The sequence below is a fragment of the Lissotriton vulgaris genome, chromosome 4_1 (genome assembly GCF_964263255.1).
Source record: "Lissotriton vulgaris chromosome 4_1, aLisVul1.2, whole genome shotgun sequence".
Lineage (NCBI taxonomy): Eukaryota > Metazoa > Chordata > Amphibia > Caudata > Salamandridae > Lissotriton > Lissotriton vulgaris.
In genome coordinates this window covers 743,985,504-744,009,765 of record NC_141691.1, presented here as the reverse complement: position 1 = coordinate 744,009,765, position 24,262 = coordinate 743,985,504, and the positions used below count along the sequence as shown (strand labels likewise).

Sequence of the window (24,262 nt, the reverse complement as noted above, 5' to 3'; positions counted from 1 at the left end):
AACATTGTTCCACCAGTATTTAGAGCATCATTACAACACTATTTATTTATTCACAGCTCTCTGCATCTATAAATGTGTAAACGCGGCGTTACTTTAACGGATACTAAACCGAACGAAAAGGTAAACTCTGACGGCATAAAGCATTATAGTTTCATGTATGAGCATACACTAGCGCTTCTCACTAGGTTGAAGCAACATAAATAACTTCCAGTTTAAGTCCCAGTGAGGAATTTTAATATCTTGATCATGAAGTTGCTTACTACAGAGAAATGCTGTTTATTGTACAAAAGAACAGGTAAACAATATCATCGGCCCCAATAAAACGCAATAAAAACGGAGCATTTGTTAGAATTCAAGTTTGAAGCCCTATAATCCTTAAGTGCACCATTTTGCAGATATTGAATGAATATGTTGAGGCAGAATTTTGAATAGCTAGAAAACGTAACTTTGATGGTTGATTTGAAGCCGAAATGTGACCCTTGGTTGTATTTGTAAACAAGTAAAAATGTAAAGCAACACAATTAATGATAACTATGTATCTCATTTACAGAACGGCCCCCGAAGAAGGGACTGGGTCCCGAAATGCATCGGGCCAACCATTTCTCAACTGTTATTGGATAACTAGTTTTGGGATGTGTTAGAGTGTGAACAGTATCACGCCAAAGATTTAATGTATAGGAAATGAATTCACATATAGAAATTTAGAAATTGATCTATGCCTTTGAAATATGAAACAATGAAAAAATGAAAAAACAAATATAAAAAATACGGTGAATAAAACCAAATGAAATTAATTGAAACTGTGTGAAACTAGCTTTGAATTCAAGAATAGCAGTATAATTAGCATTAGCTGTGCATCAGGTCAGGGAGTAAACTGTACTTACTACCCGCTTCTTTAGGTTTCTGAACATAGGGGACAGGCAGCCCCATGATACCCGATAGCACGCATTAGATGGATTAGCCATACTACAAACATAATTCACAAACGGAAAAACAAGAAAAGAAAAACAAAGGTGTGCCAAGTGCCAACTCTGTCTTCAAGTTCTCCTGCAGGAGTACCACATCAGGGAGGTGTCGCTTAACAAATTGCAGTACGATAGTCCTTTTGAGCTTGTCCCCTAACCCATTAACGTTCCAGCTCAGCGTTTTAAGACTTTTATCCCACTTCATAGCCATCAAAACATTTCAGTGTGGTATCAGCCCTGTGATTCCCAGTACATTTTTTATGCATACGTCTACATTCCTGGTGCGACCATTTCAAACAACCCACCCTACCCCCAACTGCCCCCCATCCCAGCCCACAACCCCGAAACTGGAACTCCCTCCCTGCTTCCCTGCTCTGTAGGTTTCGAACTACCCACATCCCCAATTAGAGCGCCTTTTGCCCAGACCCAACCCGGGAGTGAGGAGACCTCCCCTCCCGAAGAACTCCTTAAGGGGGGGAAGAGTGCACCAGCTTCAGCTCCAGCCACCGCCCACGCCTGCCCCCCCAGTGCACGACCTTCTTCCACCCAAGTACACACTCCTGAGGAGTTTGATCGCAGTCACAGCAGTTCGTGTCCCGCCACCAACAGTTTAAGGTGTCACCCCTCCGGGAGTCCCGAACCAGCTCAGTTAGGACAGGCCCTAGGTCTAACATCACATAACGTTATGTCTTACTGTTCGTAGGGGTCTATTTCGCGTGCCTGCAGCCACTAGCAACCATCAATTTCTCGAAGAGACCCCCACTTGGGGCTAGCCGACCTCGATCGCCAGGAGCGCTGACTCTGGGGGTCCGCCTCCGATCTCCCTGCCGTAGATCCCGGCAATGTTGCCTAATTATCTCTCCAACCTCTGCCCGGTCCCGCGGCCGAACGACTCCCTTTCAAGTCAGTCCTGCACTTCCAATGGCGCGGTAAAGAACAGGGACTTAACCCCTGCGATGACCTTTAGCTTGGCAGGAAAGAACATCATGTATTTGATTCCCCGTTCTCGGAGTGCTGCCTTCACGCCCGCGTAGGAACGCCTCTCCCATTGGACCTGAAGCGTGAAATCGGGAAAGAAGTGGATTGTGGCGTTCTCATGTTGCAAGTCTCCCATCTGTCTAGCAGCCTGAAGGATAGCGTCCCTATCCCTGTAATTTAAGAGTTTTGCGATGATTGTCCTTGGTGGCGCATCCGGTTTAGGTTTCGGGACCGGCGCGCGGTGGGCGCGTTCTATTGTAAATATAATAGACAGGCGCTTAGGCTTGAGGTGGGCAAGGATAAGGTCCTCCAAGAAAAGCTCAACACTGGGCCCCTCCTTTCCTTCCGGCACTCCCACCACGCGTATGTTGTTTATGCGGGCTCTCCCTTCCTGATCCTCCAGCTTGAGGGCCATCTGCTTGTGCTGGTGCACCAGTTCATGAATGCATTTTTCTAAGGTTTTTGAGGAGGTTTGCAACTCTTGGATGTCGGACTCGTTTGCCTTGGCCTTTTCCGTGGTCTTGCCCAGGTCCGCTCAGAGCAGATTGACCTCAATCGAGATTTTGTCCATTTTCGTCTCCAGGTTGGTGCCCAGCATTTGTATCGCCGACATACTGGAGGCCAAGGACGGCTCTTTCGGGCCTGCTAGTTCTTCAGGTGCTTTACCAGCTTGGGCCTGCCCCACCAGGACCGCATACTTGTCCAACTTGTTGGTCTGGGCGGCCATATTTGTTTTAGGCCTCATAAAGGAGACTCCTGCGCAGTGAGAATCGCGCTGCGGGCCTCACCTCCCTCAAGTCAGAGTCAGTGCGATGGAGTGGCTGGACCTCACTTCCAGGTCCGGCCCCCTCTTCTTCCTGGGGAGATGCCTCATTGGTCTCAGCCCTGTCTTTCAGGTGTATGGCAGTGGAGTTAATCTGCTGACTCCACCGAGTTCTGGATCCCCCACGGCCTCCTCGTTGGCGTCTGCCGCGTCCAGTTCAGCCCTGAGCAGCCCTTTCCAGGGCCAGGCATCTTTTACCTCCTCTGCAGCTCCTCTGCGTTCTTCCGGCCTCCAGGCCCTGGTCCGCCTCCCCACGATCCGCCTCATCCACTACTGTCTTCCTGCAGGACAGTACAGCCACACGTCAGGTGCAGGGCCCACTAGATTTAAGACGGCCCACGCAGTCCTGTCGGCCGCAGTGCTCCACACCACTTGATAGATTTCGCCGTCCGTCCCCCACACTGATGCCTCTGGCCCCGGGGAGTCCTCCCCAGGCCTATCAATACTGGCCCCGTGCACAGGGTCAACCGTCACAGTGGTATGTCAGTCTCTCTCTGTGCCTGGCCTCGCAAAGTTCAGGATCCTGTCTCTTCTCCGGGCAGCCTGGGCCCCTGGTCTAGATCTCCATGGGTAATGCTGCTCAGGCCGCGCCCGGCACCGGAGCGGTGCAGCTGTGACTGGGGCCGAGGTCCGGCCCACACAAAGTTCAAGGAAGTTCCAAGGAGTCCACTCGCCTCCGTGGACCCCCTTCGCCAATGTGGTCTCCGGTCGCTGCCTCCCTGCGCTCACCGACTCCTCGCGTGCAGGCCTCAAGCCGGGGGCTTGCGTAATAAGCGTATCCGGCCGAGCTGTTCCAGCGCCTCCGCTGGCCGGGCCCTGGTGTGCGGGAGCTTTTTCTCAGCGACGGAAGCGCGTTTGGCCCCCAAACTTTCTGTTGCCTGCAGAGATCCGCAACGGCTCCTGTAGGATCGCGTTAGAGTGTGCCTCGGGGCGGATAGAGAACGGCTGTTGTAGGGGAAACACTTAGCTCCGGCGGAGCTTCACTTCTAGGCGGCCATCTTCGCTGGCGCCGGGCCACGCCACCCAAGTCTATGGCACTCAGAGGTGACTAGGAGGCATAGAAGAGCAATGGCCACCGATGACGGAGGGTTCAGAAGTGATGACGGTGACCTTGTTGGTGCAGCTGTGAGGACCAGGCGATGCGGAGGAAGACCAGGAGTTGTGCACAAGCAATCCCACGTCGGAAGTCGAGAACCAGGAGGTCAGTGTCCTGTGAGAGCACCAACAAGCCTTGGCAGCAGCAACAGGCGTGGAAAGCGAAAAAGGAGCAACGTTGGGACCAGCAAGGTCCAAGGGACTCACCACAAGCAGGAGAGTCAGAGCAGGCCCCAAGCAAGAAGGGGAGCCCACTGAAACAGGAGAGGACCCACAGGGCAAAGACAAGCTCAAGCAGCTCACAATGAAGGAAGGCTCATGGTGCAAAGGATGTAGTGAAGACGCTGTACTTGGCAGGAAGAGATTCTGGAGGCTGGAGCTCCTTGATGCAGTCTTGGTTCCAGGCGAAGTCTAGAGAAGTCCAAGTGTCCAGAAGGTCGAAGAGTGACGTGGTTTCTGGCTTGAGTCTTGTCCCACAATGAATCCGAGGACCCACCCACAGGTAAGCCCTTTTATAACGAAAATAAAGAGATTAGGATGACTCAGGGGTCCCTTCCAGAGGAGGGGCTGGACTGACGGGAGGATACTCCCATGCCCTTTGTTCAGTTTTGTGCCTGAGCGGGAGACAAGGGCTCGCTTAACTGGCTCAAACTGGAGTATGCAAGGGGGGCACCGAATATGCCGTTCAAAGCTGTCTGGTGGTGCTGGCAACCCCAGTGCACCGTTACTGGTGTTGGGGTATGATTCCGACATGTCTGATACCAAACATGCCCATGTTCGGCACAGCCACTAAACCGGAATTTTCCCGGAGTCTTGGAAACATGCCCAACTGGTCCTGATTTTAAAGAAAGTTAATACAGATCCTAATGAGCCGGTGAACTATCGACCCATTTCTCTGCTCCCAGCCCCTGCCAAGGTCCTTGAAAAGCTAGCCCAGCAACAACTGGCAGGTTTTCTTGAATCCCACGGCCTACTTCATGAATCCCAACATGGTTTTAGAAAGTGCCATAGCACTGAGTCTGCCCTTATAGAAATGGCCGACTCTGTGCGGTGGAAACTGGATGGGGGTTCCAGAGCGGTGCTGGTGCTGCTCGACTTGTCGGCAGCATTCGACACCGTCTCTCACCCCATCCTGATTGACCGTCTTCGGTCGAAGGGCATTCAGGGGAAGGCCCTGGAGTGGCTGACCTCTTTTTTGTCTAATCGCACCCAGGCAGTCTATGCTCACCCTTTTACCTCTGTTAGCCGTACCCTGAAATGGGGTGTCCCTCAAGGCTCGGCTTTGAGCCCACTATTGTTCAATTTCTATTTTTCTCCTCTGGCTGAACTCATTGCTAGGTCGGGCATCATAGCTACTTCCTATGCAGATGATATTCAGCTGCTTTTCTCCTATGAGAGTGCCACGCAGACTACTTTTGATCCTCTGAAGGATTGTCTGCGGGACATTTCAAAATGGATGGACCATAACTGCCTCCGCATGAATGCGGCGAAAACGGAGGTTCTCTTTTTCCATCAACCCACCCCTCCTGATGTAACTCTCTGGTGGCCACAGGAACTCAGCCTTCCCCCTGTCCCTAAGGACTCTGTAAAAAATCTAGGGGTCAAGTGGGACTCAAATCTTTCTTTTAGCAACCAAATAAAGACCGTTTCAGCCGCTTGTTTTTCCAAGATCAGGAGGATTAGGAAATTCATCACCTATCTCCCTAGTGACACCAGGAAAACCATAGTCCAGGCATTGATTACATCTCACCTGGACTATGCGAACGGCCTGTATTTAGGGTTGCCCGCGGGCCTCCTACATCGGCTCCAGACAGTCCAGAATGCGGCTGTTCGGCTGGTCTGCGGAGTTTCCCTACGCACCCATATTTCGCCACATCGCAGAGCATTACATTGGCTACCAATCCATCAAAGAGCTGCATTCAAAGCCATGCCCTTAGCCCATCGAGCAACTAGGGATAGGGGATCGGCCTACCTCTGTTAGTATCCGTCCTTACTGTAACTCTCTGAACCTCCGTTCCAACTCCCAACATCTGCTTTCCATACCAAGATTCAGGAAAGCACGTTCTGGAGGTAAAACCTTCCAGGTCTGTGCCACAATTCTCTGGAACAAACTCCCGATCGCAATTAGGATGATCCAGGAAGAATTACCCTTCCGTAAGGCACTAAAAACTTCTCTTTTGTTAACCCCCCCAGGACTATCACTCTGCTTTCACTCAGAAGCGCCGGGACACCCCGCTGGGGTAGCTGCGCGCTATATAAAATACACAAAATAAATAAAATAAATAATAGTTAGCCATCGTGTAATGACGGATGGCAACTCTATGTATCAAAATGTCTGACCGCACTTACAAAGCGTAGAGAATCTATTTTGGGGTTTGTAGGGGTGTCCTGCTCATGCAGGAGCGCCCACACACTTACAACCCAGCACCCTGCCTTCAGGATTGAAAAGCATGCCTTAGGGATGAGATAGGTTCTAAGTGTAGTGACCTCAGATAGAGGGAAACTTATATCTGTCCTAAGTGGTGCTAGCATCAGCTTTCACAGGCTGCAATGGCAGGTTTGTAGTCACAGTTTGAGTGGTCGCTCATGGGTGACCTAATACATGCTGCAGCCGATAGGAGACCCCTGGTATACCTAGGCCCTGGGTACCTCAGTACCATATACTAGGGACTTACTGGGGTCCATCAGTAGCCAATTGTCAAAAAAAAAACATACTAACATCAGCAAAAAGTGGGGGCTACCATGAAAGCAGATCCTACTTTCCTACAGAAGCCCACATTTCTGCCTGGCAGATATCCAGGACTGAAATTCCACGTGCCAACAGTGGTCACAACATTAGCTCTGGTGGAATGAGCATGCAAACACTCAGGTGGTTGCTTACTTGGCCAATGCATAGCAGATCTTAATGCACAGCACAATCCTTCGGGAGATGACATGCACTGCAAACAGTTGGTCGCTCACCCAGAACTCTCTTGTGTGGTCAAGGTAGAACGACTATGCGCTCCGGGTCCAGACGGTGAGGGCGCTTCTCTTCCTTGGAAGAATGTGGCGGAGCAAAAAAAAGTAGACAGGGAGATGGACTTGTCTACATGAAAGGGAGTGACTACTTTTAACAGAAAGGAATTTCTAGTGCGTAGAACTAGACTGTCTGGGTAGCCTTTCAGGTATGGAGGCTTGGTTGACAAAACCTGAAGCTCACTGACCCACCGAGCAGATGTTCTGCCACCAGGAAGACAGTCTTGATGGTAAGGAGCCTTCATCTCAGCACACCATGCCACAAAGTTGCCCCAACAGCAGGCGTACACGGTTTTGTGGAGGGACGATTGGCTACCAAGATAACATTGCAGACTTTGGGCTGTAAACTGTTGTCGCTAAATCTCCACGCAAGAAGGCTGAGCATTGACCAGTGCGGGTGGAGAACCCTCCCCTGCTGCTGTGACAGGAGATTCTTCAGAAGTCGCAGCCTGAATAGAGGACCGATGACCATGCTAAACAGTTCGGGGTACCAAACTCTCAGAGCCCATTCCAGAGCCGTAAGGATGACTTGGGTGCAGTCGTTCTGGATGTTCTTCAGAACTCTGGGCAGGAGTAGTACAGAAGGAAAGGTTTACAAGAGTCCTGAGCTCCACTCAAGACAAAAAGCTTCGCCGACCGAGAGCCGCCTTGGAAACTATAGCGCGCAGAACTGCTGACATTGAACTTTCTCAGAGGGGGCAAACAGATCTAACTAGGGCTCTCCCCACTGCTGAAAGAAACCTTCCAACACTCCTGGATGGAGATGCCATCCTCGCGGACATCCACCTTTGCATTCAGAGAGCCCGCCGGGTGCTGAATCAACAGAGATATGTGTTACAATCTTATGTTATATATTTACACCTATTTACAACATGATGTATTATTATATACACCTATTTACAACGTGCCCACCTTGGTATGTTCCATCTACCCTCATGGTGATAGCACACTTGGTAGCTTCCTGTGAAGCTACTCTTAGAATGTTCATGTGAGGTGTTGATCATTTGCTGGAGAGTGGAGCAGTGAATAAAGGCAGTTTTCTATCAGACGCCTCAGGCTTACATCTATTAACAGTGGCGACGATCTGTGTAAGGGGACAGATGTTCCTCCTCCTCCCCTTTTGATTGGACTCTGGCAGCAAGTAAAGTAAAGGATATTTAAGAAGAGCAACGACAGTCGCCAGGATAATCATTTCAGGAATTACCTAAGCAGCTTATCTGGTGAGGTCTCCTTAACTAAAACGTAAAGAAAATGCTTTGTAAGGGAAAGTGAACGCTGTGTTTAGCGCAGGGCCTGCTGTTATAAAAAAAAAACAAACAAAAAAAAAAAAAACGCGGTGAGGAGCGCCTTAAGAATTTAACCTTTCAGTCATCACGGAAGGTGCTTCAAAACAAACATTGCCTGTATTGTAGTTGTGGAAATCGAAGCTGGCTATTCGAGGGACTGCTAGGGAAAGAGAACACTGTTGAGCGCATGACGAACGAAGCCTTCTTGTCATCTAGGAAGGTGGAGGCTCTTCCTACGTTTTAATTATATCGCGTGTTTAAACTGTAGTCAGCTGCTCTGCTCTCAGCTGAAGCTGGTGCGATAGCGCGTGTCTGGCGCAAGAGGGCAGATCGCTCTGGTGAATTCTTTCACAGCACTCCGACAGCTGCTGTTCCCTCAACTGTAGCGTGTGCGTTGGCGCGTTCCTGGCGCTAGAGGGCATTGCACTTTTGTTTTCTCTCGCCCAGTGCTTTGACAAGAAGTTATTGGCATGGAAGCATCATGAAATATAGCGCATTTGTCTAACCCTTCTCTGTCAAGGTGTAGTGAGGATTGCTGTGCCTACACTTCTCTCGCTGACAGGCTCAGCCTTTTCATTTAAATAAGCCTGTCTGAGGAATACACATTAAAGGAAGCAGAGCCCTCCACGCCAGTGTGTGCCATACTTTGGGAAATTTGCATCTGCCACGGTGACGCACAAACCACGTTTAGTAACATCTACACAGAAGACAAAATAAGGCAAACGTCGGAGATACACACTCCTGTGTGTGTCTTACCTTGGGGGAATGCAAATCTGGCCACGGTGACGCACACACCACTCCCTGCGATCAATTACTTTAAAAGACACATTACCAGTCATTGAGCCTTAGAATGTGAAAAGCTGTGTTAAATTACAATAAGCAAGTTAAAGGAGAATATTTGCAGTTTAAAATTGCTTAATTTAAATAAGCCTGTCTGAAGTATACAAGTTAAAGGAAGCGGAGCCCTCCACTCCAGTGTGTGCCATACCTTGGGGATTATTGCATCTGCCACGGTGACGCACACACCACATTTGTAACATCTACACAGAAGACAAAATAAGGCAAACGTCGGAGACACTCTCTTCTGTGCTTGTCAAAATGAGGAAGGAACCTAATTCTCTCTGAGACACGCACACCTTATAAAGTAAATAAACATAAATAAAAATAAAAACGCAAACAGGGCTGGAAAACTTTACCCGGAGTACCTCCCCTAGCAACGGAAACACTCTTCTGTGCTTGTCAAAACGAGGAAGGAAACTAATTCCCTCACGGTGACACACACACCTTATAAAGTAAATAAATATAAATAAAAATAAAAACATCTTAGATACGCACTCCTGTGTGTGTCATAGCAAGGAAGGGAGCTACCTTCTCACGGTGACACGCACACTAAACATTCACATTTCAATTTAAACACCTTTTATTCTACATTAAGAGGAACGTGTTTTGAAGTAACTCTCTTGGCTCGAGAGAAGCATATACTGTAAAATAAAACCTTTATGTTTACATACGATCATTTCTGTGTGGTACTGAAAAGTGAATGTAGTTTTGTTTTGCTACTGGCAGATTTCGATTACCGAGCAAAATATTAGTAAACCTACTTCTGTAATTCCATTGGTCATATAGTATATTTTACAGTGTCCTCTGGGTACATTATATCACATGTCTATCTGAGCATTATTTTGTGCTTTTCAGAAGGGAAATCTTTTGTGTTTTACCATATGTGAGAAGGTTTACAGTTAAGTATTGTTTAACACAAAGTATAATACAACTTTTATATGCGTTGTGAGTATTAGTGTACAATTACCGGTTAAGGGGTGTGGTTTAATAATTTTAACATCAGTTTTCCAAGGAATTCACAGGTCATCGGAATACCCTCTGTCACAGAACCTTACTCTATCTATTCTGTTAGGTCATCATGGCAGCCGCAAGTATGACACAACCAGCATCATTTTTGAATGAATGTGGGGAAGCCAGTATGCCTTGGGAAGAATGGGAAAACGTTTTTGAGTCATATCTAGCGGCAATTGGTGGGGAGAAATTCAGTGAGTTTAGGAAGCAACATATTTTATTGCACAACTTGGGTCTAACAGGCAGAAAGGTGTTTGAATCACTCCCAGAACCGGAAGATGATGATGATGAGGAAGTTTACAACATCGCATTGATAAAACTAAGAACCCATTTTGGTGATAAAATTAACATAGTGTTAGAGAGGCACAAATTCTTCAGCCGCATACAGGGAAAGCAAGAGAGTGTTTCTACATATGTAGCTATACTAAGGGGTCTCAGCAAATTGTGTGACTTCAAGGACTTAAACGACTCCTTAATTATAGACCAGCTGGTACGTTGTACTAACAACAAAGAAATACAAAAGAAGCTTTTGCATAAACAACCAGACCCGCAGGAGGCAATTAAAATTGCTAAGTATATTTAACATACCGACGTGTGTATAAAAGAAATGAACACAGAGAACAAAGTAGTGGAAATAAGTAACACAGAGGAAGGAAATGAAGTATGCAAAATTAAGGGTGATACCTACAAACGACAAAACAAGGATTTTGGACAAAGCCAAACAAGTGATTCAGAAGGTTCCAGGTTAAAATGCTACCGCTGTGGAAGCAGCAACCACTTAGCAAATGACCCCAATTGTCAAGCAAAGTCGGCGTGGTGCAGGAAATGCAATAGGAAAGGGCACCTGGCAAGTTTGTGTGGCTGCTTTCCAGAGAGATCGTGGAGCAATAAAGGAGAAGACAAGGCCCAAGTGAAGAAAATAATTCTACAAGTCAAGGAAGTGGGGGAGGAGAAACAAGAATATCCAGAATGTGAAGTCAACATTGATGGAAAGAAGATTAAAATGTTTGCAGACTCTTGCTCTCCATACACCCTAGTGAACTACTCTCATTTCATAGCCATAATGGGCCAGGAACAAAAGAATTTAACAAAAGCAGACGTAAATCTTAGCGGATATAACAAAGATCTTATTCCAATGAAGGGAATTCTCAAATCTATAATCTCCTTCAAGGACCGCATCACAGTAGGCAAAGTTTACATTGTGGAAAAGGGATCTAATTTACTAGGGTGGCGACACCAGAAGGAATTGGGAATTAAATTGGACCCCAATCATCCGGAGCTAGTACTATGCCCCAACCTGGGAAACGACTATGAACATGTCGTTAAAGAATTCAAGGAAGTCTTCTCGGAAAAGCTAGGGCTGCTTAAAGTCTACCACCATAAAATCAAGTTGAGGCTGTAAAAGATGCCCCTGCATCGACCAATAAAGAAGAACTAAAGTTTTTAGGCCTGGCAGAGTATATGGCAAAATAACACGCAAGACACCTGTTGGCATAAAGACTTTATTGTTTACAAATGAACTTCCTCCGGGAGATATGTTATGTTAAACTGTATGGAGGGAAGTAATGGTTATAGGGGGGAAAATGTGTTACAATTTTATGTTATACATTTACACCTATTTACAACGTGATGTATTATTATATACACCTATTTACAACGTGCCCACCTTGGTATGTTCCATCCACCCCCATGGTGATAGCGCACTTGGTAGCTTCCTGTGAAGCTACTCTTAGAATGTTCATGTGAGGTGATTATCGTTTGCTCCTAGAATGTTCTTGCAGTTATTTATTGCAATGGTTATAGGGGGGGAAGATGTGTTACAATCTTATGTTATATATTTACACCTATTTACAACATGATGTATTATTATATACACCTATTTACAAGGTGCCCACCTTGGTATGTTCCAAACACCCCCATGGTGATAGCACACTTGGTAGCTTCCTGTGAAGCTACTCTTAGAATGTTCACGTGAGGTGTTGATCATTTGCTGGAGAGTGGAGCAGTGAATAACGGCAGTTTTCTATCAGACGCCTCAGGCTTACATCTTTTAACAATATGCCCTTACGTTCCAGTCATGTCCAGAGATGCAGGGCCTCTTGACAAAGGGTCCACATCACTCACCCGGTTTGCAGAAGTACTACGTGGCGGAGGTGTTGTCTGTGAACACTTGTACTAGCCTTTCATTGATGGAGGGTAGAAAGGCTTTTAATGCCAACCAGATCACACGGAGCTCCAGAAGGTTGACATGGAGTCCAGATTCTGCCAGAGACCAGATGACTCGGATCTCCACCTCTCTCAGATGGCTGTCCTTTCCCAGGAGTGGCGCATATTAAAAGGAAGGGTTCTGCCGCTGACCCAATCACAGTTTAACAACCACTGCAGATCTCTTGCATTACCTCGGAGATCTGGACCATGTCAGAGAGATTTCCCTGATGCTTTGCCCATTGGAACTTCAGGCCCCACTGCAGGACCTGCATTGGTCATTGGGTATGTGTCATATGCAGAATGCAAGATGTCATGAGTCCCAGCAGGATAGAGGCTGAAACATCAGTATCATAGATTAAATATCCTGGACTGGCCATTCAGGAGTATAGGCCCAAAACTACACTCTGTCCAGAACAGTCCGCTAAAAGGGAGCATCTGAGCGAGATTCAGGTGCGACTTCAGCACATTGATAATGAACCCCAGCAAATGCAGGAGGTCCGCCATTGTCTGGAGGTGGGAGACGGCAGCCTGAGGCGAGATAGGGGAAGACTGGCACCCCTGATATCCACAGATGAACTGCAACCCCCGTCATCACCTTGGTGATCACCTGAGGGGCCATGGAAGGCCAAAAGGGAGCACGCCAACGGAAAGTGCTCATGGCCCACCATAAACCAGAGGTAACGCATGTGGGCAGGCAGGACGTAGATGTGAAAGTACAAGTCCTGCAAGTCCAACACTACCATCCAGTGATTTTGATTTGAATTCAAATTTGTAGAACGCAACTTATGACCAGAGAGTCTGGGTGCTTACCAGTAACCTGTAACTAGGCAACAGAAATAAAATTAGTCATGCTTAACAGCCAAGTTTTCAGAGATTTCGTGAAACTTGAAAGAGGTGGCTGCTTTCTAATTCTGGAGACAGTTCCAATTATGAGCAGTGCAAACGACGAAGCGTCTGCCTCCCCAGGAGGACAGTTTGCTGCGAGGGGACTACCATATTTCTTGCAGAGCTATTACTAAGAGTCCTGCCAGGCCAGCACAATCTAAACCTTTCCTTCAAATATGTTGGACCTAGTCCATGGAGAGCCTTGAAAGCAATACAAAGCTCCTTGAAAATGATCAGTTTCTTTACGGAAGCCTGTATAGCCTCCTAATCACTTGGTTGGCCGAATGGAATCTAGGGACCTTCATGAGAATCCGGGCTTGTTCAGTGATTTTTTTCTGAAAGTATGATAAAGGCCATTACAATCGTCTACTCTGGATAGGACTAATGCAATAACAATTGTCAAATGGCAATTTTCTTAATAATGCATAGGGTTTAAAAGGACGCTGAGATCAATCTGTTTACTTGCTCTTTGAATGTTAATCTATCATCAATCAAGACACCAAGGCTCACTCAAGTCCAGTCTAAGGGCAGATATGACTTGAGTGAGCAAGAGCATTCTGAACTGCTTCTTGAGGAAGAAATTAAGAGGGCACAAGTCTAGGATAGGGGGAAGGACTCTATTCTTCTTGGGTACACGGAAGTAGCGCAAGTACAACAATTACCTACTTCTGGCATCAGCACCCTCTCTCCCTTGGCCTTGGCCAAGAGAGCCACTACTTCATGGCAGAGCAAGGAGAGATGGCCGTCCGTCAGCTTGTCATAAGTGGATGGCATGGGTGGAGAGAAGGGAGTAGACCCTTCAGACAGTGAAGAATCCAGCGGTCTGATGTTATTGACTTCCAGTGGGGCAGGTGATTGTGTATCCTGCCTCTCACTGGGTGTCCATGATGGTGAGAGGGCAAACTAAAGGGGTTTGGGGGCTGTGGCTACAGGGGTAGGGGGGTTGGACGGGTTCTACCTCTGGCACTTTGGCCAGGAAGAGGCTAGGAAGCTTGTGCACTGTGTAAAGACACTGCTGGAAGCCCCTTCCATGGCCACAAACGGAGGACTGAGGTTGGCGAGGGGCCATAAAAAGGCCCAAGGACCTGGCTGTAAGCTTGCTATCCTTAAAGTGTTACAGCGCTACGTCCACCTTGTCTCAGACGATGCAAAAGCCATCAACAGGCATGTCCATAAGCAATGCTGGGACATCCCCAGAAAAGCCAGTTGTCCTCAGCCAGGTATGGTGACACAAAGTCCACAGATTATGAAACCGCTCTGCCCAGCAAATCTGTTGTATCCAGCCCACATCGGAGTATGAACTTTTGCTGCATCTTTCCAGTCAGCAATAGCTTAGGAAAGTGTGGCCCGGGCCTCCTCCAAGAGCATAGGCAGTAGTTGTGCCACCGAATCCCACAAGGGGTGGCAGGAATAGCTCAAAAGGAATGCGATTTTCACGGACCAGTGTCAGGCTGCTGGTAGAAAACATGTTCTTTCCTAAGGTGTCCAGCCTCTTGGATTCCCTATCCGGTTGAGTGGTAGGGAATGTGCCAGGATTTACATGGGAGGTGTGAAGAAATTGGGGGTCCCCTGTGGTGGGACAGGGTTCTGGTAGTGGGCTTTTGTCATGTTCACATGAACCCCTGTGCTGGGTTTGGACCAAGTACCCAGTAGGATATCTGTGAGGACTTCATTAAATGGGAGAAGCGATTCTGAGGGGGTCACTCCAGACTGAAGGGCATCTGTCAAGACGTTAGTCTTGAGTGCCACTGAGGGCAGGCTAAAGGTTCAGGACTCAGCCGTCCTCACCACCAGAGCAAATGAGGAGAGAAGATGCCAATATCTGAAGAAGTGTCCAGTCCGCTAGCGTACGCCAAATCCTCACACCAGTCCATGTTGGGGTCCTGGGGCTAATATTCTTCAGGATCTAGCGACCCCTCCCATTCCTACCTGAATTCCAGCCCATAGGCATAGGACTTAGGCTTTGCCCTGGAATATGTGGCTTCAGTCGGCACCAGAGCCTGCGTTGGACAGCACCCCACCAGCATGGAGTCGGAATGAGAAAGGGGAACGCGCAGCAGGGATCGAGCTTGAGACCAGGAAAGGGTGGTACAACTGGTGGAGGTCTAGATCCATTGATGGATTCAAGGGGCCCACGTGGAACCGGGGATTGAACTGCCAGCAGAATTCTAGTGAGGGCCACTCCGGAACCTGCAGGGCTTAGAGGCACACCAGCAAGAACGGGTCACCCAAATATGAGGTGCATGGCCTCATAAATTTTGCAGAATTGGGCAGTCCCAGACACAGTCTCAACCACGGAGCCAGGCCTCAAATGACGATGAATCTTTGTCTCGTTGGATGACTGACAAACGGGAAGAAGTTGAAGACCTCTTTGACTTCTTGCTCTTCTTCTTATGGTGGGACTTACCCAAAGACAACTTCAAGTAGGACAGGTTCTGGGGCTCCTTGACCTTCCTGTTGAGCAGGATGGAGACTGTCACGGCATTGCACGTTGAGTGGCAAGAAGCTTGAGGGAGCGCTCCCTTAAGGCCTAGGGGAGCATAGTGTGGCAGTCGACGCAGGTCTTCACATCGTGGTCAAGCTTGAGGCACCAGATGCAGGCCCATCACCGACATCTGTGGATGACAGGCACTGTAGGGCTTGAAGCCAGGTTGACATACCTACCACACCAGGAGAAAATCTAAAAAAAAGGAACAAAAAGTCAAAAAAGGTCAGTCAAAAAATGACTGGGGTAGCTCTCTCCAGAGCTGCACGAACGGGAAAAAAAAAAAAAAAAAAAAAAAAGAACAGGACATCAGCGCGCTGAGGTAGCACTCAGATAGGCACCGAGCACATCACTTCTGATGTGGAAGACGCCAATGACGCCCCACGGAGCCAATGTCACCTACCGGCGCTCAGGGGTACTGCGCATGAAAAGATTTCAGGATCTAGTCTGACACCTGGAGATAATACTAAGGTAAAGAATCTGCTGCTCGAAGTCTCCAACAGATTATTTTTGTTATTATTGATATATTTTTGTATTAACGGTTTCTCTTTTTATTCCATCGTGATACAGTGCTCTATGTTGTTTCTCAACTCAACAGCATTTTGTTTCACAAAAGGCATAAAATGCTATTCGTCCTAGGGATTGCATAGCTACCTGTGCCAGGCTATCAAAGATTCACCATAAATCTCCTTACTGAAACTAGTTTAGTTCTTCTAATTCCCTTTCATGGTTAGTGTGGAAAGCTCGGCCTTAAGTCAATCTCTCCCAGGGCCTTCCAGTGGATTTTCCTGCAGAGATATCACATATTTGTGAAATTTGACCATCTAATGCAGCCTATAACTGAAATAGGTGTAAAATTACAGACAACATCCTAAAATTACATTGAGTTAGAACCAACTCTACTCTTAAGTATGAATACCTCACATGAGTTTTCATAAAGAGAAGTTTCAAGAAAGGAAAGACATAGGTGTTTTCCAGGCACAAAGGATATAACTTTGCCACAGATTTTTTTAATGTTTAACACTAACTAAATACGTACAGCACACAATTACAGAAACGGAATAAATCGGAACCCAAAGTATTCTGCATTAATTGGGTTTGCTTACCTTAGAATGTCCCATTATTTTAGGGAAGGTGTAAGAAGAACATCCCTCTGGACTCTGGCCAAGCTGGCTGAAAGGGGTATGGAAGGTAGCCTGTATAAAACAAAGCGTAGACATTTTAGTGAAGTAATTTTGGCATGGCAGTTATTGTTGTACCATACTGCAAACTCATTTTACATCCGTCACTGCTGGAGTCTTCATGTACCATTGTACACTTTTCCTAAATAGCTCTAGTTATTGTTTCCGCAACAAACGAGCAAGCAGTTTATTTATTTTTTAATTGCTGAGCTTTATATAGTGCAAACTTGACCCGAAGGCATTCGAGCGCTTCACAGCATTTGTGCAGCAGTAATTATCTGGTTTACAAATCGAGGTAAACAGAGGCAACAATGGCAGTACATGAGCGAAACATATGAAGGCATTAGTTTCAGTAGCTGGTACATTTTGAGGTAGAAACAGCTCGTCTATTTAAATAATGTTTTAGCAGCGCATAGTTACATTTGCAAAGGGTTTCACGGGGAATAAGTAAACATACATAAAGTCAGTCCAACAGGTGGATACATTCTTGAGGTAGAAACAGCATATAGATATATAGTTGTAACAGCGCACAGTATCAGAAAATATTGACGTAGGCATAAAGACGTAATGGCAGTGCGAAAGTGAAACATATGAAGGCATTACAATCAATAGTGGATACATTTTTGAGGTAGAAACACGCGCACACACGCACACACACAATTAAATATTGTTTTAGCAGTGCATAGTTACATTAGCAAAGGGTTGCTTGGAAAATAAGTAAACAAACATAGAGCCAAATAATAACAGTGACTGCGTCGTGCAGTCGAGTTAAAGGGCAAGATGGCTCTGGGGTATGTAGGGATGGGGCTCTTGGTGGTGGTGGGGGGGGAGGGGGGAGTAGGGAGTGGGCGATCCCTTTTGTCTGGCTTTTTATAGTTTGAGAGGTAGATTGGTTTATCTGTGAGTAGAGCCTTGTGAGTTATGCTGCAGTTTTGAAAATAGCTCTTGCCTCTATTAGAACCAAGTTGACCTGTTTGAGAGTGGGAGTGATGTGGTCATGATAGCTCACACCCAATAGAAGCCTGGCCGCCATGTGGAGTGTTGTTTTCAAAGGGGCTAGATATGCTTTTGGGGCACCCGTAAATTTGGTGTTACTATAGTCCAGCTTGGGGAGGACGAAGGCTTGCACCACAGTTCGTAGGTCATCACTGGGTATGAAGGTTTTGACTTTTTTTGGGGCGATTCAGTGAGTAGAGGGCACTTTTTGCAGAGGTGTTAATATGCTCCTTCATACTTAGGTCAATCTGGAGTGCGTTTCCCAGGGATTTAACAGAGCCAGTGATTGACAATTTGCAGTTTAGTGCAGTGATGCTGTTGAGCCAGCTAGCTATAGGAAAATATTTTTCTTTGGGTTGGATGAGGATGAGTTCTGTTTTGTAGGGGTTGAGTTTGAGGTGGTTTCTGGTTAGTCAGGATTGAACTGTGTGGAGAGTGCTATTTAAGTGCTGGATGTCACTGACTGATGAGATTTTCATGTACAGCTGGGTCTCACCCGCACAGAGGTGAAAGGCAATTCTAGCTTGCTTAAGGATCGCTGCTCAAGGTTCCATATAGAGTGCAGGAGTCTGGGTTGACCCTTGCAGGACACCTAGTGAGACTGGCAATGCCATTGAGATTTCATTGCTGAATTTGATTAGCTGCGTGCGCTTTAAGAAAGAGGTGAACCACTGGAGAACAATTCTTTTGATGCCTACTCTCTGAGATGGTGTGTGGGAAGATGTAGTAATTTATAAAGAAAATCCTGTTAAGGTATGTCCCCCATTGCACAGCGTATATTGAACCCGATGAGGGTAATAGAAAAAGTAAACCAATTCAACTTTCAGTTCATTGTGTTCTTTGCTTCATTTTGTTTCTTATGTCCAAATTATCAATCATTTGTACACTCAAATTCAGTTATTAATTCCATTAGTCTGGATATCCCAAAGCATTTAGACATAGATCCCTATGCATTTTGTGCTATCCATAAGCACTTCATCAGGGGAAATCTCTGTAACAAAAGTTAACAGGTCTGATTATGAGGAACAATCAGTGTTCAAGAGTGTTAAAGCATTCTTACCAAAAAGTAAAACATCGTGAATCTAGCTGAAGCGTGCAACATATTTTCTAATCCTATTACACATCCAAATCATCTTCATGTGTAAAGTTACCGTTCACGGTTACATTTAAAGGCGTGTGCAGGTGTTTTAAAGCTTGCGTGTCAGTTACGCGGTGTTCCCAACAGATATAAAACATCCTATCGTTGTGTGCGGATAAACGGTTGCGAAATTAATGATGTAAAGCCCCAGCTTAATCTTCTATAGGTCTTAAAATAGACGCCATAGCGGTCACAGTTCGAGAAATGTACTTACTAGGTCTGTTAGAGTATGTCAGTCGATCCGCAACTTCGCCCGATATGGTTACCGTGAGGTTGTGTGTAGTTCTGTTAATAAAGTTGGAAATCCGCGTTCAACGGAGTGTTGAAAATAAATGACGGACTTGTTTCTATCTAAGATGGGCGCCATCTTATAATGGGGAAAATGTGCAAATAAACTGGAACTCTCTGGTGGATCCCGGGACACAAGGAGCACCGGCACCTTACTGCTCAAGCCAAAGAAATTCAATAAGCTTAAAACCTAAAACCGTACATTCTCGAGCATTGCCCCGAGAATCTCGAACGCCCTTCCAGTGGAGGGTTCCACCTTTGTTTTCAAAAGTGAAATGAAAGAATTATTCATGAACAATGCGCTGATCTAGAAACTTTGCTCCTCTTACCTAGAGTCTTTTTGGTTATCCTAACTATTACATGTCATCTGTTGCGACCCATTGTTGCCTGCCATAATGTCCCTTTGTTCTCGATATATATTGTCCTAAATTTCCTGTTTTGATTGCCTTCTACCTATCTCCCTCCACCACGTAATTTTTACTCTTGTGACACATTGACCTACTTGTAACTGGTTATGACTTTGAACTATGTTCCTTTTTCTTCGTCATCCTTATGTAAAGCGCTCTGATACCCACTTGGGTCATGTTCACGCTATACAAAACTTACAAAAAATAACAAAATCTCTAACTGTGCTCAGAATGTTGCGTCAAGTGTAGGGGCTTGCATTTGTCAGGTAAGAATCGCCATAAATGGTCTGCCTCAATGAATTATCAGCACTAGTGGGCTCTGGTCAGACACTCTTTTCTACGTGTTATATGTTTTTTTGTATACCCTACCCGCCTAGGAATTTGTCAATAAGAGTGTGCAATTTATGAGCGGCTGAATAGTAGGAGAATTTGAGTGTATCAGGGCATAGTCTCTCCATACATCTCTTGACTGTCTGTGCGTTAGCCAAGCATATATAACACAGTTTGTGCAGCGCCGGCAGTCTAGTAGAGAGGTGGGAATGACCTACCACCTTCTTTTTGTTACACTAACTACATAGCTGAAGCCCCAACCCCAGATAATGCTCTGACCTCCAAGGTCTATTACACGTTGTTGCACTTTTTGTAGCAGTTTTACAGACTGGGGGTATATATGTATATATGCATATATCTCTATTACACGTTGTTGCACTTTTTGTAGCAGTTTTACAGACTGGGGGTATATATGTATATGTGTGTATATATATATATATATATATATATATATATATATATATATATATATATTCACCAATACTACAGGAATACAATTTAGAGTTCCTAACAGCAGTAGATAATGGTCTTATGTGCTGCCCATGACCATGTCAGTTTCCAGTGGGACCCCCAGACTTATCCCAGATCAGCAAACCTCACACATATGCTGAGCAGTATGTGGCATATATCCTCTCTCTCCACATAAGCTGTACCTTTCGTATCCCTCTCCTTCTTTGGTTTTTTTCTGTAGGAGGGCATGGTGGGCTCTTCTCAAATAAGCTTCTACTTGGTAGTGTTTTTGGACAGACCCAATTCCTCCAACGTTCCATGTCAGGAGGGTGCTTTTTCCTACAGGTTTCACCTGCCACATTCATTTTGATGCACAATCTACCTTCTCGTTCTGATCTTTTTAATGTTCCCTAGCCGACATGTTCATCGCTCTGCTTACACTCGTTTGACAAATTAGGAACTTGGGCCCCTCACCAATGACCGACCCCCCCTAGTGTTTCTTACTGCTCCGCTCCACATTTCTTTTCCAGCCATTTGTGCAGTTCTCATGGAATCTACTGTATCATATGTGCCCTTTTTTAAAAAAATTGTACTCCTTTGCTCCTGTGTTTAAAAACGGTTAAACTCATCGAAACAATTCCATTGGACTACTTTCAGATCAATCACAGTACATGATCCGATACACTTGCTGGCTGCGAGGAAAAGAAAAAAGTTACTTACCTGTAACTTTAATTCCCTAGTATTGGTAACTTTCATAGATTCCCATAGCTTGTATCATTCCCCGTCGTCGGAATGGGAGCCTCGGTAAATAGAAAATACCATAGCAGTAGGTACAAAAGAGAAAGAAAGGCCTAGGCCTCATCTAATTTTGTAGCACATCCACCTCTTTTTGTAAAAGAGACCAAAAACTTGCAACAACCAATCAGATTAGCCTCACCCCATAGAACCCTCCTGAGAGAACCTCAGAGCCTCAGATTTTCGTAGCCGTTGTGTAACGGTAACCACATCTGCTGAAGGCTGAGCTTTTCCAGGAGAGGAGGGTGGGCGCATGGGAATCTATGAAAGTTACCAATACTGGGGAACCAAAGTTACAGGTATGTAACTTGTTTTCTTGCCCCAGAATAGATTACAATAGTTTGTATCAGAATAGGTAGCAGTAAGCAATAAAAGCACATTTTGTGACAATCATCAAAACACATTAGTATCCATACTGTTATAAGAAGCAAAAAGCCATTGAAACGTTAGTCAGTAAACATTATCGGATACAAAATGTGCAAATCATAGGAAGGAGGGATAGTAGGTAAAGCTCACCGCTCATTGGAAGAGATTCCTCAGGACCGCTTGTCCATCTGCCGCCTCACTTCTTGCGGAAGAGTCCAAGCAGTAATGCTTTGTGAACGTGTGGGCACTGTTCCATGTAGCTGCCTACAAATGTCTTTGATAGGAACTCCAGCGAAGAGAGCAGCAGAGGATGCGACTGATCTCGTGGAGTGAGCTCGTACAGGTCTTTCTAGCGGCTTACCCGCCGCTTGGTGGCAATAATGAATTGCACTGGAAATCCAACGTGAGATGCCTTGCTCAGAAAGCGGGAAGCCCTTCCGCGGAGCATTATAAGCAACAAAGAGCTGTGAAGATTTCCTGAAATCCTTTATCCGTTCACGATAACATTTTAGACATCTTTGAACGTCCAAGGAGTGCAGAGACCTTTCTGCTGAGACGTAGGTCGAGGGAAAAAAGATTTGAGAACCACCGGTTCGTTCAAATGGAAATCCAAAGGAACCTGTGGAATGAATTTCGGATTTGTTCTTGGGATTAGAGTGTCTTTTTTGAACTGTAAGAAAGGTTCCATAATGGTAAGAGCTTGCAGTTCCCCACCCTTCTAGCCGACGTCAAGGCTAAAAGGAGAGCCACTTTCCAGGATAGAAACTTTAGATCCGCTCAGTGAATAGGCTCAAATGGAGGTCACATGAGATGAGCCAGAACCAAATTGAGTTGCCAGATTGGAGGCAGAGGCCGAACTGGAGGGAAAGCCCTGAAATGTCCTTTCAGGAATTGTTGGATGATCCTCACGGACCAGAGAGAAGGACCTGAAGCTGTCCGCCTGAATCTAGAGATAGCCGCCAGGTGTACCTTGTTGGAGGAATGTGCCAGGCCTGACTCAGCTAGAGAAAGAATGTAAGGCAGTGTCTGGTGAAGAGCAGAAGAGAACAGATGGAGATTCTGTCAGAGGCACCATAAGCAGAAACATTTCCATTTCCCACAATGGGTCTTATTCGTACTTGGTGTCGGGCTTGGGAGAATATGTCTAAACACTCCTGAGGGATATTTAAATTCCCGGTGCTCAGGAGCCACGCTGCCAATTGGAGAGAGCTCAGGTCTGGATGCAACACTTGGCCCTGGGACATTGTCAATAGAGATGGAATGGGCCGTAGGTGAATTGGCTGATCCTGAGAGAGAAGGAGAAGCTCTGTGAACCAGAATTGGTGGGGCCACACTGGTGCGATCAAAATCATTCTGCAGTGTTCCGTCTTGAGTTTCCTGATTAGCCTCGGAATCAGGGGAATTGGAGGAAAGGCGAAAGAAATGCGCCTGACCATTTAAAATATGGTCTTTGATTGTCCACCTCCCTCATGAGAGGAGTGACCATTATTTTGTCTTCGAAAGTGCCTTGCAGCATCTTGTATCCAGAATGGCACCTAGAAATCTGGCCGACCTGGATGGGTGAAGGACCGACTTGTTCCTGTTGAGTTGTAACCCCAGATGATCGAAAAGCCGAATGCAACTTTTGACTGCTCTTGTAGTTGCTTGAGAAGATGGAGCTTTTATCAACCAATTGTCTAGGTACGGAAAAACCTCTAGAGATTGTCTTCTGAGAAACACTGCCACTGGGGCTAAAACCTTCGTGAATATCCGAGGAGCGGATCGGAGCCTGAAAGTCAGGACTTTGAATTGAAAATGGCTCTTGGCTACTGTGAAGCGTAGGAATAGTCTGTGAGGTGGATGGATCGGTACGTGAATGCGTCCTCGAGATCCAGAGTTGCCATGTAATCTCCTGGATTGAGAAGGGGCAAAATATCGTGAAGAGATACCATCCGGAATGACAGCTTTATGAGATAGGTGTGGAGCTCCCTAAGGTCTAAAATTGGGCGCCACTTCTCCTCTGTCTTGCGAACCAGGAAAAACCTGGAATAGAACCCTTCCCCTCTTTGAGATAGAGGTACAGGCTCTATCGTTCCCTTGATGGGCTTCGAGACGTAGAAGCTGTAGATGTTTTGATTCAACAGCGCGAGGGGCTCTGGAAGGTGGGAGGTGTTGAAATTCCAATGTGTGGCCAAACCGAATGATATTGAGGACCCATCGATCTGATGTTATGATCTTCCTCCAGCTGCGCAGACAGTGTGAAATCCTGCCCCCTACTGATGTTACCAGGGGTGGAGGAACAGTAGACAGTGCCGAGAGGCCACTATTGACGTTTGGAAGAATCTCTCTTGACGACCCCGTCGACCTCTTGCAGGTTGGCGAGAGAAAGACGCCAATTGGCTCTGGCGCTGAGAGTATTGAGGCTTGTAAGTCTGCGAAGATGGCGAATAGGAGTAGTAGCGTTGTTGGTATCCTCCTCTGTAGTTGGAAAAACCTTTACCTTTTGCCCCTCGGAAAGGTACCTTGCGATATAGCAACGTGCCTAAGGACCTAGCCGTTCCTGTGTCCTTCTTGATGTCCTGTAAGGCGTCATCTATATGCAGGTCACCATCAAATGGTATGTCCAAAATCTTATTTAGTACCTCAGGGCGAAACCAGGTAGCCCGTAGCCAACCTTGTCTCCTCAGGACAGCCGAACCTGCCAAGACACGAAAAGCGGTTGTGGCAATGTCCATGGCACA

At 46.3% G+C, this 24,262-nt stretch overlaps 1 protein-coding gene across 3 annotated transcripts in view; it reads right to left on the bottom strand.

The window, feature by feature from the left end:
* Positions 1–24,262, bottom strand: part of LOC147722518 (enoyl-CoA delta isomerase 2-like) — a 340,043-nt gene that overhangs the window by 62,448 nt on the left and 253,333 nt on the right. For all 3 annotated transcript variants that reach the window (XM_086965044.1, XM_086965041.1, XM_086965042.1), the window contains exon 8: positions 16,698–16,787. In XM_086965044.1, coding sequence (XP_086821170.1) covers positions 16,698–16,787 — 90 coding nt within the window. The remainder of the gene's footprint in view (positions 1–16,697; positions 16,788–24,262) is intronic.